This window comes from Dasypus novemcinctus, chromosome 30 (genome assembly GCF_030445035.2).
Source record: "Dasypus novemcinctus isolate mDasNov1 chromosome 30, mDasNov1.1.hap2, whole genome shotgun sequence".
NCBI lineage: Eukaryota > Metazoa > Chordata > Mammalia > Cingulata > Dasypodidae > Dasypus > Dasypus novemcinctus.
In genome coordinates this window covers 43,239,688-43,254,302 of record NC_080702.1, presented here as the reverse complement: position 1 = coordinate 43,254,302, position 14,615 = coordinate 43,239,688, and the positions used below count along the sequence as shown (strand labels likewise).

The window sequence follows — 14,615 nt, the reverse complement described above, 5'->3', positions numbered from 1 at the left end:
CAGGACAGTCTTCTGGGATAGCCTAGGGAAGTTGGGCTGGCCTGTGCTCCAAACGCTAGGGCCAGAGAGGGAGCCACCGGTCAGAGTGGACCTGGGTTGGAAGGAAGTTTGAGCCAGGCCGATGTGGGCTCAAATCCTGGCCCACCACTTGTTAATAACGTATCCTGTGGCTGAATCTCTTTGAGCTCTTTCCCCACATGTGAAAAGGAGCTAGAAGCTTTTACTTTTTGAGAGACTCAAGGTTAGGCTAAGGGTGAGTCAAGTGAGGCACAAATGAAAGGGAGTGCCAACAATCTGTAACCAAGATAAACACTCGTGAGACCAATAATAAAAAAAAACACAACCCAAATCAATGCAAAATTCCATGATGACACATTTTTTATTATCTTTTTAAATCTTTTTTAAAGAAAAGATACATAGATCACACAAAATGTTTCATTAATAAATATGAGGGTCCCATATACCCCCACTCCTCCCACATCAACAACCTCTTTCATCAGTGTGGCACATTCATTGCATTTGATGAATACATTTTGGAGCACTGCTGCACAGCATGGATTATAGTCTACATTGTAGTTTACACTCTCCCCCATTCCATTCAGTGGGTTATGGCAGAATATATAATGTCCTGCATCTGTCCCTGCAATATCTTTCAGGACAAGTCCAAGTCCTGAAAATGCCCCCGTATCACACCTCTTCTTTCCTCTCCCTGCCCTCAGCCACTTCTATTATGTTTTTTTAAAAAAAAGATATACAAGGCACACAAAATGTTACATTAAAAAGATGATACTTTTTAAATGTAACATCTATGTAATCTAAGTATCTTTAAAAAGAAAAAAACTAAAAACATTAAAAAAAATCCATGATGAACAAAATATAGACATTTTAAGTAAGGAGAGAAGCAGTAATAGTGTTGTCCCAAGCTATTTTGGAGCCTGATTCATTTATTTACGATGTTGAGATTTTATGCACTGTGTTTTTTTGCATTAATTTTGATTTTTAAAAATAATGCATTGAAATATTTAATTACTGAGCTCCTTGGTACCCCCTTACTTTTTAAAAATGGAGGTGAAATTCACATTACATAAATTGAACCATTTCAAAATGTACAATTCAGTGGCATTTAGTATATTCACATGGTTGTGCAACTATCTATCTAATTTCAAAACATTTCATCACTCCAAAATGAAACCCACGCTCATTAGCAGTCATCTCCCCATTTCCCTCCCCCCAGCCCCTGCCAATCAGTAATCTGTTTTCTGTCTCTATGGATATGCCTATTTTGGATATTTCGTATAAATGGAATCATTCAATATATGGCCTTTTATGTCTGGATTCTTTCACTGCGCATTACTTTTTCAAGGTTCATCTACATTGTAGCAAGTATCAGGACTGTCCCCTAAAACATTTTGAGTGAGGCACTAGCCTCACTGTTGTCCGGCCCTGGAGAATCATAACAGCCAACTTTGTTATTTTTGCTTTTAAAAAAGTTATTAAAGCAGTTGTAGGTTTACCAAAAAATCATGCAGAAAGCACAGAATTCCCATACACCGTGTGTCATACACACACTTTTCTCTATTAATTCTACAATTGATGAACCAATATTATTACAATTACCTTATTAACTATATTCCATAGTTTACTTTAGAGTTTGTTCTTTATGTTGTACTGTTCTATGTTCTTTTTTAAAAGTTTTATTCTGGTAACATATATATATATAAAATAGAAAATTTCCTATTTTAACCACTTGTTCAGTGGCATTGATTGCATTTACAATGTTGTGCTATCATCACCACTGTCTATTACCAAAACTTTTCCGTTAAATTAGCTGCTAACACCTACCCTCCGGTTTATTGGACTCACCCAGCTCAGCTAACAGGGAGGTGAGGATGGTCAACCACCACACCAGGGACCCAAGAGTGCCTACAACCGCAAGCAGGAGAATCGCATCCATCAGCCATGTGGGATCTAAGCCCCCTCTCAGTTTAGAGGTGGAGTGGACATCACCATCCCAGGATCCACAGGATGGAGGAATAAAATAGGGATTCGAGTAGACTTGCTGGTATTCTACTACAGAACTATTGTGGCTCTAGCAATGGAAGAAATTGTGTCCTTGATATGGAGACAGTGGTCAGTGGCCACGGGAGTTACTGAGGGCAGGAAGCGGGAAGAAGAGAAGTGATATGGGGGCATTTTCGGGACTTGGGGTTGTCCTGAAAGATATTGCAGGGACAGATGCAGGACACATTATAAATCCTGCCATAACCCACGGAATGCTGGGGGAGAGGGTGAACTACAATGTAAACCATTATCCCTGTGGTGCAGCAGTGCTCCAAAATGTATTTTTCAAACGTGATGAATGTGCCGCCCTGATGAAAGAGGTTGTTGATATGGGAGGAGTGGGAGTGGTGGTGGTGGGGTGGGAGTATATGGGAACCTCTTATATCTTTTTAATGTAACATTTTATGTGATCTATGTATCTTTAAAAAAAAAACAATAAAAAATTCGCTAAAATAAAAAGTGAGCTGCTAACTTTGTGTCTTTCAGATATGCCTCCTTTAACCTTCACGCTAACCCACTGCAGTTAAGTATTTCCTGTTACTCCCATTTTACAGATAGGTAATGCGAGGCTTGGAAAAGACAAGCAACCTGCCCTAAGTTTATAGAACTATTAAGTGAAGAGGGCAGCCCAACTCCAGGATCTGCAGCCTCAGCCCTTGCTCGGCAGCAACTCACCTGTCTGCAGAGTTCCCAGGCAGTGTGCGGCGTGGAGTGGGTGCTGCGTAAATACAGGGGGCTGGGGACGTGGGAAATACTCAACCCGCCTGGACCCCACAAGGGCAGGCTCTGCCTGGGTCAGACCAGGTTCTCGGGGTTGTTTTCCCCGGGATTCCTACTTGCGGACGGGTTAAATTTGAGCGGCCTGTGGAACGCGCAGGCGGAGATGACGCCTGCCTCCCTGCTGTGCGTAAACGCCCCAGGCTCATCCTTTGCATTTGCTAATCCTTCCTGGCTTCCTCCTCGACTTACTTTCCTAGGGTTGCTGAAACAAAGTACCACAAACTGGGTGGATTAAAACAACACAAAATCCACGCCGTGCAGCAGTGCTCCGAAATATTTTCACCGAATGCAATGAATGTGCCACAATGATGAAAGAGGCTATCGATGTGGGAGGAGAAGGGATGGTGTGGGGTGTGGGGTAGATGGGAACCTCTTATACTTTTTAATGTAACATTTTTTTTTTGTGATCCATGTATCTTAAAAAAAAAAGACAATTAAAAAAAAATACAAAAACACAAATTTACCACCTCACAGTTCCAGATACTAAAAAGTCTCCATTCTGAAACCTCCATCTGAAATCTGTAGGGGTGCATCTTTCCTGGCCTCTTTTTCTAGCTTCTGGTGTTTTTCTGGCAATCCTTGATAGTTCTCGGTTTGTAGATACATCACTCTAATGTCTGTCTGCTCTGCCTTCATGTGACCTTCTCCCCTCTTTTTAAAAATTCATTTATTTTAAAGAAACTTTAGATTACATAAATGTTATGTAAAAAAAATATAGGGGATTCTATACGCCCCCTTCCCTCCCCCTCCCACACTTTCCCACATAAACAACATCCCTCATTTGTGTGGTACATTTGTTACGATTGATGAACACATCTTGGAGCATTGCCACTAAGTGATGATTACAGTTTATGCTGTAGTTTACACTCTCTTCTGCACAGTTTTTTTTTTAGGGTCCCACAGCAAGTAAGTGCAGAGACTGAATTTGAATCCAGCTCTTTTTTAATCATTATTTTTAAATTGTCTTTTTAAATTTATATCCTGCCATAACCCACTGAATGGACTGGGGGAGAGTGTAAACTACAATGTAAGCTATAATCCATGTGGTGCAGCAGTGCTCCAAAGTGTATTAATCAGTTGCAATGAATGCAACACACTAATGAAAGAATTTGTTAATGTGGGAAAAGTGGGAGGTGTGGGGAGTAGGGCTTATGGGAGTCCCCTATATATATTTTAATGTAACATTTTATGTAATCTATGGACCTTTTAAAAATAAATAAAAAATATATTTAAAAATAACACCAAAAAACGCCTGAGTAATTGAGTTACAAGCTGAACTAGTCCCTTTTTTCATTTTTAGACAGACAAACCTCAGTTATTTCAACTTGGATATTTGGAAGACCTTTTCTCAAAAGTGAGAGAAATGGACCTGCTATTTCAAGGAAAACAACTGAAAGCTTTTGTCGCCAATGATAAGATCTGAGTGTTTCAGTGAAAATTAGAGTCTTGAAAAACTTGTATTCACCTCCATGAGAATGACAGCTTCTCTATACTTAAGGACTTTTCTGATGAAACAGGTGTTGGTATGAACAATATGACTCCCTCCAATCCTGAGATGGCTCCCTCATCGGTTTGCTCGTTGTTTTTACTCAATGTCTGCTCATTGTGTCTTCTTTAGGAGACACCAGGAACCTAACCCAAGACCTTCCATGTGGGAGGCGGGCACTCAGCTGCTTGAGCCACATCTACTCTGTGACTTTTTGATTGAATAATGAGATGTGATATTATTTTCAAAGGATTAGTGAGTGATGTTTCTGAATTTTGCATGCATAAAAGATGCATTGAGTGGATTTTAATGTTAACAGGATGAAAAACTTCATTGATAGGGTTTAGATTCCACATTGCAACTAGTTTTTTTTTTTTTTCTTAAGGGGGTAACAGGGAATGAACCTGGGATTTCATACATGAGAAGCAGGCACTCAACCCACCGAGCTATACCCGCTCCACAACAACTGCTTTTAAGAAACTAAAACTTGCTGAATTTTGGTGTAGTCCCCAAAATAGGCACAATAGTCCAAAAGGGTGATTAAACACTCCTCTCTTTTGCCACTGCATGTTTGCGTGAGACTGAATTTTCTTTACATACTTCAGCTAGCACAACATATCACAACCAACTGAATACAGAAGCAGATATGAGCGTACAGCTTTCTTTATATTCAGCAAGACATTAAAGCAATTAGCAAAAATGTAAAATAATACCGCTCTTCCCATTAATATTTTTGTATCAGAAAATTTAGTTACTTTTCATAAAAGGTGCTATTTATGTAAAAATATAATGGGTTGGTTATTGTTACCTTAAAATGAATTGATTCTTTAAAACTTTATCAGTTTTACTTTCTCATACAGTAAAGATCTATAATAGATATGACCTCCATAAAAGCTTTTTGGGGGCTTCTATGGCTTAAAAGAAAATTAATAAACCATCTTTAGAACAGTTTTAGATTTGCAAAAAAATTGAGCAGATAGACTCAATACAGGCTTCCCCCACTCTCTGCTATTATTAACATCTTAACGTTAGTGTGATACACTTTTTGCAATTAGTGAGATACATTTGTTACAGTTAAGGAACCAATATTGCTTCAATGCAATTAACCAAAGCCCATATTCTATTCAGATTTCCTCAGTTTCCCCCAATGTCTTTTCCTCTGTTCCAGCACTCCACTCACCCTTCCATGCAGCATTTAATCATCAGGTCTTCTTAGGTTCTTCTTGGCCATAACAGTTTCTCAGACTTTCCTTGTTTTCGATGACTTTAACTGTTTTGAGGAGGACTGGTCAGGCCTATCACAGGATGCCCTTTTACTGGAATTTGATGTTTTTCTCATGATTAAGGTTATTTTGATTTTGGGATCTTCCATAATTTTAAGAGTGTGAAGGGGTCGGGGGACCCAACTGGAGAGCCACTGCTAATTACTGATTATTTCATGTGACGGATCAAGGGGCGATTTTGTCTTACTCCCTGCTGATTCTCCTGCCCCTAACCCAGGCCGGCCACACCGGAAATGCACAGCAAATATTTGTCGAATAAATGACTCCAAGAGCCAAAACTCAGAGGCGGCTCAAAGCTGAGAGCCGGTGCAGAATCTTGCCAAGAGAAACTCTTGGGAGATCCCGGGCAGAGGTTGCAGGTATGACCTGGGAGAACCTGACACCTAGAACAGGGCTTCAGCTGTGGAATCTCTTGCGGAAAGTGGAAAAATTCGATGCCTGGACCTCACCTCCAGGGAAGCAGATGTGGTTGGTATGGATGTGACCTGGGTATCCAGTTTTCAAAGCTCCCCCAGTGATCCTATGGCGCAGGTGAGTTTGAGAAGTGCCTCTCTAGGAGGTAGTGGTGAAAAGCAGAAAAAAAATGCAGCGGATAGACAAGCACGGAACTTGGAATTGAGCTCACTTGCTGTGTGCCCTTGGGCAAGTTACTTAACCTCTCTGAGCGCCTCGTCTGCACAAAGGGGGTAATGACATCCACTTCATAGGGATGCATAGATTAAATCTAAGAGCCGCGTTCAGGAGCATGCCGTCAACGACTGCTCAATAACTCTTACGTTGAATAATAATAACGGATATACCTTGAGTTTTTATCACGTGCCTCGCTCTAGGCTTAGCTCTTCACATGTCAAGTTAGCTCTCAGAAGAGAGATGTAGAGGGAAAAAAAAATCTCAGCGCCATTTGAGAACAGAAGAAAGGTCGGCGTTGCCCAGTGCAGCCAGAAAACAGCAAAGAGGAATATTAATTACAACGTTAACTGCAGCGAGCCGCCTCCCAGTTGCACGGAGCTTCCCGCTGCAAGGGCCATTTTCACGCTCAGGCGCGTTTCCGTTTCCCCAGCAGGACTGCGGGGTTGGCAGAGCCATCTCTGCTGGCCCAAAGGCACTCAGCGGCCGAGTGACCGGGGCGGGAGGGAAGGGCACGAGGAAGGGAGCCTGAGCTGGCTCCGGCGGGACCTGAGGCCCGCGCCTTCCCCCTGACCGTCGCCGAGGACCCGGGCGCGGGCCGCGCGGCGCCGGGGACGGGTCTCGGAGCTCCCTCGGGGATGCTCCGGCCTCCGAGGGCCCTGGAGGAGGCGGGGAGGAGGGACGAGGAGGCGCGTCCGTGCGCCACCCCGCCCACCCACCCCAGAAACCCTCCCCCGCCCCCAAACACGCGGTCCCCGTCCTCCTGAGCGGTGGCGAGCCTGGGCGCAGGGGAGGCGGGGGGGGGGCACCCCGGAGGGGATCCCGCCCCCTCCCCCCGGCCGCCGGGCGCCCCCCACACCCACGTGAGCGCAGAGCCAGCCCCCAGCCCGCCTGCTGCACAGCGCGTCTTGGCTCCGCGCGGGTGCCACCGCCGTGCGGTCCCCGCGCCAGCGCCGCGCGGTCCCCGGCGGGTTCCCCCCCGGCCCCGGCCCGGCGCTTCGCGGGATCCCGCGCCAGCTGCGGCTCCTTCATCCCCGGACAGCGCGCAGGCGGAGGCGCGGGCAGATCGCCCGGGAGCCCCGGACGCGGGTGAGCGAGGAGACCGCGGCCGGTGCTGCGGGTGGCGCGCGCAGGGGCCCTGAGATTCGGGGGCCCGGCGGGGGTCGAAGGCGCGCGGGGCTCACCCTGGGGTCTGGCGGGTGGGGCTGCGCGCCCTGTGCCCAGGTCCTCGCCTCTCGGCTGCCCTTTGTCTCATCTGCTCCGTGGAGTCGCCGCCTCCACAGCTCCTCTCCGGGTTGCCCTGGTGAGTTTCCCACCGCCTTGGTTACCCGGAATCCTCCTTGTCTCTCACCACCCCTTTATTCGTGGCCTCCACTCGCGCGTCCATTTCTGAAGCCTGGGGTTGATTTCCCTCCAACTACAGACGGGCCTCGTTGTGGCCGATCTCTAAGGGGCTGAAGTTGCGTGGTTGTGTATGTGAGTGTGTGCACGCGCGAGTGTGCGCGTGTCTGACTCTTTGGGTGTGGGTTGCCTCTCCAAAGAGGTCGGTGAGGCTGAATGTTTAAATGTGGGAATGCCTTTGAGCGTCTGGAGTTTTGAGTTTTGTGTCCTGGTGGAGGTGTGGGTGTGTGTCTGAAGGTGCCTGTGTGGAGGGTGGGGTTGCGTGTCTGGTCATGATTGTGAACGTGACAAGTATGCGTGCGTGCGTGTGTGCACGTCGGGACGGTACCGCAGAAGTTGCGTGTGTGGGGTTGCATTTCTGAAGGTACGTGGAGTTGTGTGTCTGTGTGAGTTGTATGCCGGAAGGTGCACATGTATAGGACAACTGCACACAAGAGGTGTGTGGTTGTGCGTTTGAGAGTGTGTGTGATGGACAGGATTTCTGCCGTCTCTTTCCAGTCTTTCCTGTCCTTTCAGGCTAGCACAGTGTTTAGATACAATGTATCAAAAGCATTCTGGCTTTGACCACCATAGAAGACTTCAGCTCTAGGGGGCGGGAGGTCCTTCCTCTCTTCTTTTTTTTCCTTAATATTTTTTTATTGTCTTTTCCTTTTTAAAGATACATAGATCACACAAAATGTAAGAGGTTCCCATATATCCCACTCCCCACACACCCCACTCTTCCCACATCGATGACTTCTTTCATTAGTGTGGTACATAGTACCTCCCTTCTCCTTTGCTCTGGGACTCTGCCGGCGCATCTCACTACATCTCAGAGGCTGGAGATTGGGGGCACCAATTGGGAGATTAGCTCTTTGAACCCATCACCCTTCAGAGATTAGGGACCCTAGAAGGGCCGTTTCTTAGAAGGAAGCCCAAGAGACGGTCAAGAGAAGCCCCTGAGCCAGGAAAGGCTGCGGCTATAAGGGACTCTGAGGATGTGGAGGGTGAGGGTCTAGAAAAACCATTTTCAACAGTTGAGAGGCCCAAGGGGACCATCCTGAGGAAGGCTGGTAGGAAAACACACCCCACCTTAGCATCCTTCTCCAGCCTCAAGATTTCTGCCTGTTATCAACCACAGTTGACATCCCTTGTGTGTCCACCCGGCGCCGCTCTAAGTTTGTATCGGATCATGCGAGCCCCAAAGCGGCCCTTGGAGCAAGCCCCATCTTGCAGAATGAGGGGGGAGATGGGGTTTGAAATAATGTGTGCTCTCCTCTTGGCCACGTGTTGGCAAAAATTTTTTTTTGTCAAGGGCCAGAGAATAAAATTTTCAGCCCAATCCATCAGCCATGTAGGTCTAATTCTCTTGATATAGAGGTGGAGTGGACATCACCATCCCAAGGTCCACGGGATGGAGGAACAAAATATGGATTAGAGTGGACTTACTGATATTCTGCTATGGAACTATTGTGACTAGTAATGGAGAAAAAATGTAGAATTGATGTGGAGAAAATGGGCACGGTAGTTGCTGAGGGCAGGGAGAGGGAAGATGAGATGTGATGTGGGGGCCTTTTTGGGATTTGGAGTTGTCCTAAATGATATTGCAGGGACAGATGCTGGACATTATAGATCCTGCCATAACCCTCTGCATGGACTGGGGGAGAGTGTGAACTACACTGTAAACTATAATCCATGAGGTGCAGCAGTGCTCCAAAATGTATTCACCAAATGCAATGAGTGTGCCACACTGGTGAAAGAGGTTGTTGTTATGGGAGGAGTGGGGTTTGTGGGAACCTCTCATATTTTTTAATGTAACATTTTTCGTGATCTATGTATCTTCAAAAATACATTAAAAATTTTTTTTTCAGTTCAGCGAGCCACACCATCTCTATCACAGTGATGCAACTCTGCCGTTATTGTGCAAAACAGCCATTGACCATATGTGGCAAATGAGCATGGGCTGTGTGCCAGTAAAAGTTTATTGACAAAAGCAGGTGGTGGGCCAGGTTTGGTTTTTGGGCTGTGGTTTGACAGTCCCGGCTCTAGACTGTACTACTTGTGCTGAAAAGAAAGCAAAGAGGGGAAAAAAAAAAAAAAAAAAAACCACGTACAAATGAGATTTTCATGAAAGGTTTGGCCCTCAGCCTTATACATTTTGGGATCCATGAGCAACTTTGCCTCACACTTGGTGGACTGGGCATTTAGATACCAGAGGAGAGAGTGGTTATATCTTTCCGGTACCATCTGTGGTCCCATGTCTGGGATTTTTCACAGTTAGTGGGAAGCCGAAGCGTGATTTCAGAAGTCCAGTATGTTTGTGCAGCACGCCAGCTGGAGCTTGCCCTGGGAGCCAGGGTCTGGACCCACCTGGCAGAGGCAGGGAATGAAGATCCGAAGCAGACTTCTCAACCCCATGGATATGGGGAAAATGGAGGAGGGCAAGAAAGACAGTGAGCCCAGAGCGCTAGCTGCTCAGCCCGTGGCAGCAAAGTCGGTCCATCTGCTGATGGAACTGAACAGCCTACAGATTCCCAGCCTCGACCTGGATGAATTCAGGTGCAGCGTGCGAGATGCCAGGGTGACAGCAGTGACCTGTCAGAGAGTGGCCATGGAGGCCAAGCTTTCCTTACAGGTGCGGCAATCCTGGGCAAACCCAATGAGCGTCCGGCGCAGGATACAATGTTTAATGTCTTCCTTTGGCTTGGAGAGTTTCCTCTGAGGAGTCAGACAACCTGGTATACCATCCAGGAGACAGATGACAAGCTCCATAGGGGTAGCACAGTGTCGTGAATGTAATTATTACCAGGATATTGGGCGCTTGGAAGTGGTTAAAATTCTGAGTTGGAGAAAAGGTGTGTTCCTTTTAAAACACACCAAATGTCAGATAAGGACTATAGTTGGTAGTAATATTTTGATGATACTCTTGCATAGTTTGTAACAAATGTTTCACAACCATGCAAAGAGTTGGTAGAGCGGTGATGTATGAGATCCCTGCGTGATGTTATGTATGTTTATTTTGTAAGTTTGCGATGTTTTCTCTACACTCGTTTATGTGTGTTCCTGTATGAATGATGTACTTCAATAAAAAAATAAAAAAAGGGTTAATTGAAAAGGAATTAAGGTGAGGACAATTTACAAAGTTGTGAACAGGGTGAAGGGAAACCCGTAAGGTTGGTGCAGCACCCCAGAGTTAGCCTCAGTGGGAGCTGTTACCATTTGCCATCCCTTACCTGAAGCACGAGGGCGCGGGAGAGGGGAGTGGAGCACCTGCAGAGAGCCCAGGCTAGAGCAGGGGATTGTCAGATCAGGCGGGGATTGTGTCTTTAGGTAGAGGAGCTCAGCCACTGCCAAAACCAAACGAGGGCCTGGAAGTGGGGAGCTGGGAGAATAAATCTTTCATCTCATTCTCTTGCGCTATCTTCCTTGGCGAGACTGAGGGGGAAAGCCAGGGGTCAAGGGAGCTGGGGAAGTGGTAAATCTAGGGGTCAGCCTTTGGCCCTGAGAGCAGAGCTGGACGGATGAACAGAATTCCCTTCCCAGGACAGGTGGAATGGATGTGCTGCTCTTTTTCGTTGCTGTGAGACCAAGCTACGAAGGGCTGGCTTATCCATCAGGCTCATGGAAATGTTTTCATTTCTTTTAAAATCAGAATGAAAAAAAAATAATAAACTTTTAGGTCAAGGAAAATGGTTAAATATCAAATATTAGTATATTCATCTTTATACAAATACAGTCATCATATAGTTAGCTATACTTGTGCACCATGCCATAGCTATGTTTTTTCCCCTTTTTCTTCTTTTCTAGTATCTTTTTAAAAAAGATACATAGATCACACAAAATAGTACATTAAAAAACATAAGAGGTTCCCATATACCCCACTACCCCCTGACTCCTCCCACATCAACAACCTCTTTCGTCAGTGTGGCACATTCATTGCATTTGATGAATATATTTTGGAGCACTGCTACATAGCATGGATTATAGTTTACCTTGTAGTTGACACTCTCCCCCATTCCATTCAGTGGGTTATGGCAGGATAGATAATGTCCTGCATCTGTACCTGCAGTATCATTCAGGACAACTCCAAATCCCGAAAATACCCCCATATCACACCTCTTTTTCCCTCTCCCTGCCCTCAGCAACTCCCGTGGCCACCGTCTCCATATCAATGATACAATTTCTTCCATTGCTAGAGTCACGGTAATTCTATAGTAGAATACTGTAGAATACAGTCCACTGTAATCCATATTTTATTTCTCCATCCTGAGGACCCCATGAACACAAAAATTCCTTGGGCCCATGAAAGTCACAGTGCACCCTTGCTAGCAGAGGAAATAAGAAGAAAGTAGTAATTTCTAAGCTTTTGCATATGAAAGATGTTTAGTTGGTTAGATGAACAGGTTTTAGTGTTTATGTTCATGTTATTTTAATGTGTATTAAAAATATAACCCGCATTTCAAGTAGTGAGCTCAGGTTTCCATTTTAGATGCATTTATTTCTGTAAACAGAAGTGAGCCAATGTGCAGAAAAATTTCAAATGAGTAAGGATGCACGGACACGGCTGAAAGTACAGGGGAGACATAAAAGTCTGAAGTTTGGAAAGCATCCCACACAGGGCCTGGCTCCCAGGAAAGGCTGCTGAAATCAAATTTTGGCCCTCAGCCAAGAATGTCACCATTTTTTTCCCAAGTGGCTCCCCCCTCCCCCTTCATGCAATTTTTCCGGGCGTCCCCCAGAGCAGCTGCATTTATTGGGTATCCAGGTGGAAGGCACGTGTGGAAGGCACGTGTCCTTCTAGAAAGCTGGCTCTCAGCTTCCCCAGGCCAGACACTAAACCTGTATTCACTTGAGGAAGCCAAGTGAGGTTGCCCCTTCTTAAGGCTGTGCAATCAGCTGGAGCTCAATAAAAGCGTGCTAGTTCGGTTTGCGGGAGCTGCGGCAGCCCCCCAGTGGCTTGCAAAGGTTTCAGTGAAATAAGGAGGGGGGCTGGAGTCAGAATGGGTGCTGCCTTTTCTGCCCAGCCTCTCCCCAGCCAGACTCCGGGCATCTTGACCCCTTCCTGCCAGGACGTGACCCCTGAGTCCCTGGCACCTGCCAATCGGACCACACCGCCCCTCCCCTGCCTGCTGGCCCCACCCTGGCCTTCCCTGTCTGAGCTGGTTCCTCGCCAGCTTCCTCCCCGCGCGCCCAGCACCGCCCCGTGTTGGCTGCGAAGCGCGCGCCCCGTCCCCGCTTCTCCCCCCTCGGCCACACCCGCCCTCTGCCCCAGCCCTCACCTGGCCCCCGGCCCCTCTGTCCCCCCGCAGGTAGATCATGAGTAGCCACGGCAACAGCCTGTTTCTGCGGGAGAGCGGCCAGCGGCTGGGCAGGGTGGGCTGCCTGCAGCGGCTGCAGGAGAGCCTGCAGCAGAGAGCCCTGCGCACGCGCCTGCGCCTGCAGACGCTGACCCGCGAGCACGTGCTGCGCTTCCTGCGCCGCAACGCCTTCATCCTGCTGACCGTCAGCGCCGTGGTCATCGGTGAGTCCAGCAGCAGCAGCAGCGGGCGGGGGCCTCAGGGAACGTTCTCGGCATCCGCGCCTCTCCGCTGCGCCCCACTCTTCGCCTTCTGCCCACACGGATGTGTCCCTCCAACCACAGCACCCCCTTTATTTTTATTTTTATTTTTTAAAGATTTCTTTTATTTATTTCTCTTCCCTTCCCCCCCACACCTCCTCCCTGGTTGTCTGTTCTCTATTTGCTGGGTCGTCCTCTTTGCCCGCTTCTGTTGTTGTAGGCAGCACGGAATCTGTGTTTCTTTTCTGTTGTTGTTGTCATCTTGCTGTGTCAGCTTTCCGTGTGCTGCGCCATTCCTGGGCAGGCTGCACTTTCTTTCGCTCTGGGCCGCTCTCCTTAAGGGGCGCACCCCTTGTTGCTCCCCTATGTGAGGGACACCCCTGCGTGGCATGGTACTCCTTGCCCACCTCAGCACTGCGCATGGGCCAGCTCCACATGGGTCAAGGAGACCCGGGGTGTGAACCGTGGACCTCCCATGTGGCAGACGGACGCCCTAACCACTGTGCCAAGTCCGACTCCAGCACCCCCTTTATAAGGGCACACTCACGTGGAGGGGTGCACGCACACATGCAGGCACATCTGGAGTGCACGCGATATCGTATGTATCTGCACCTATGCATTTATACGTGTGCATGCACTAAAAAGACACACAGTCCACAATGGAGCGTGCTCACACACGAGCACATTTTTATAGATGCAAACACATAAACCCACAAATACACTTGCACACATATACAAGGACTCAGCACTACACAGGTGTACTACAGTTCAGCCACACCCATATGCTCGTGAGTTTAAGTACACAGTCACACCCAAGCATATATTCTGCACACATACACCCCTGTGTTTGAAAGCAGTGGACACATATGCACACAAGCCCCATCTGTATATACACAGGAAAAGTAAATGGGTCTACACAAATGTGTATGGGCATACATACCGAGGCACAAGTGCATGTTCACAAATGACTGCGCACCCTCACTGTGCAAGCATATGTGTACCTTAATGGGTGCACAGATTTACACCCATTCATGCACTATCAATATGGTAACACATACAATCGCACGTTCATACAATGTCCACACAAAGACACACTCAGAATGTTTCTCTCTCTGAACCTCACTGTGTGTGTTTGCCAGAGCTGCTAGGATAAATACCACAGACGGGGTATTTATTGGCTTATGGTTTTGGGGCTGGGAGAAGTCCAACATCAAAAGATATCAGCCAGGCTTGCTTTCTCTCTGAAGAGAGAGGAGTGATCTTGGGCTGGCTGCCGGCAATCCTTGGGGTACCTTGGTTTTTCTCTGCTTCTGTTGCACAATGATGTGCTCTCCTGTCTGGCTTCTGTGAATTCCTGGTTCTCATTATAAGGTCTCCTGTAATGGACATACATTTGGTCATGCCGCACCTTAACTAAAAATAGCCTCTTTAAGAGATCCCC

At 47.0% G+C, this 14,615-nt stretch overlaps 1 protein-coding gene across 1 annotated transcript in view; it reads left to right on the top strand.

Moving 5' to 3' along the window:
• The first annotated feature begins 7,128 nt into the window (after positions 1-7,128).
• Positions 7,129-14,615, top strand: part of SLC1A6 (solute carrier family 1 member 6) — a 31,667-nt gene continuing 24,180 nt past the window's right edge. Inside the window, exons 1-2 of the mRNA XM_004478072.3 lie at positions 7,129-7,326; positions 12,927-13,138. Coding sequence (XP_004478129.2) covers positions 12,934-13,138 — 205 coding nt within the window. The 5' untranslated portion in view covers positions 7,129-7,326; positions 12,927-12,933. The remainder of the gene's footprint in view (positions 7,327-12,926; positions 13,139-14,615) is intronic.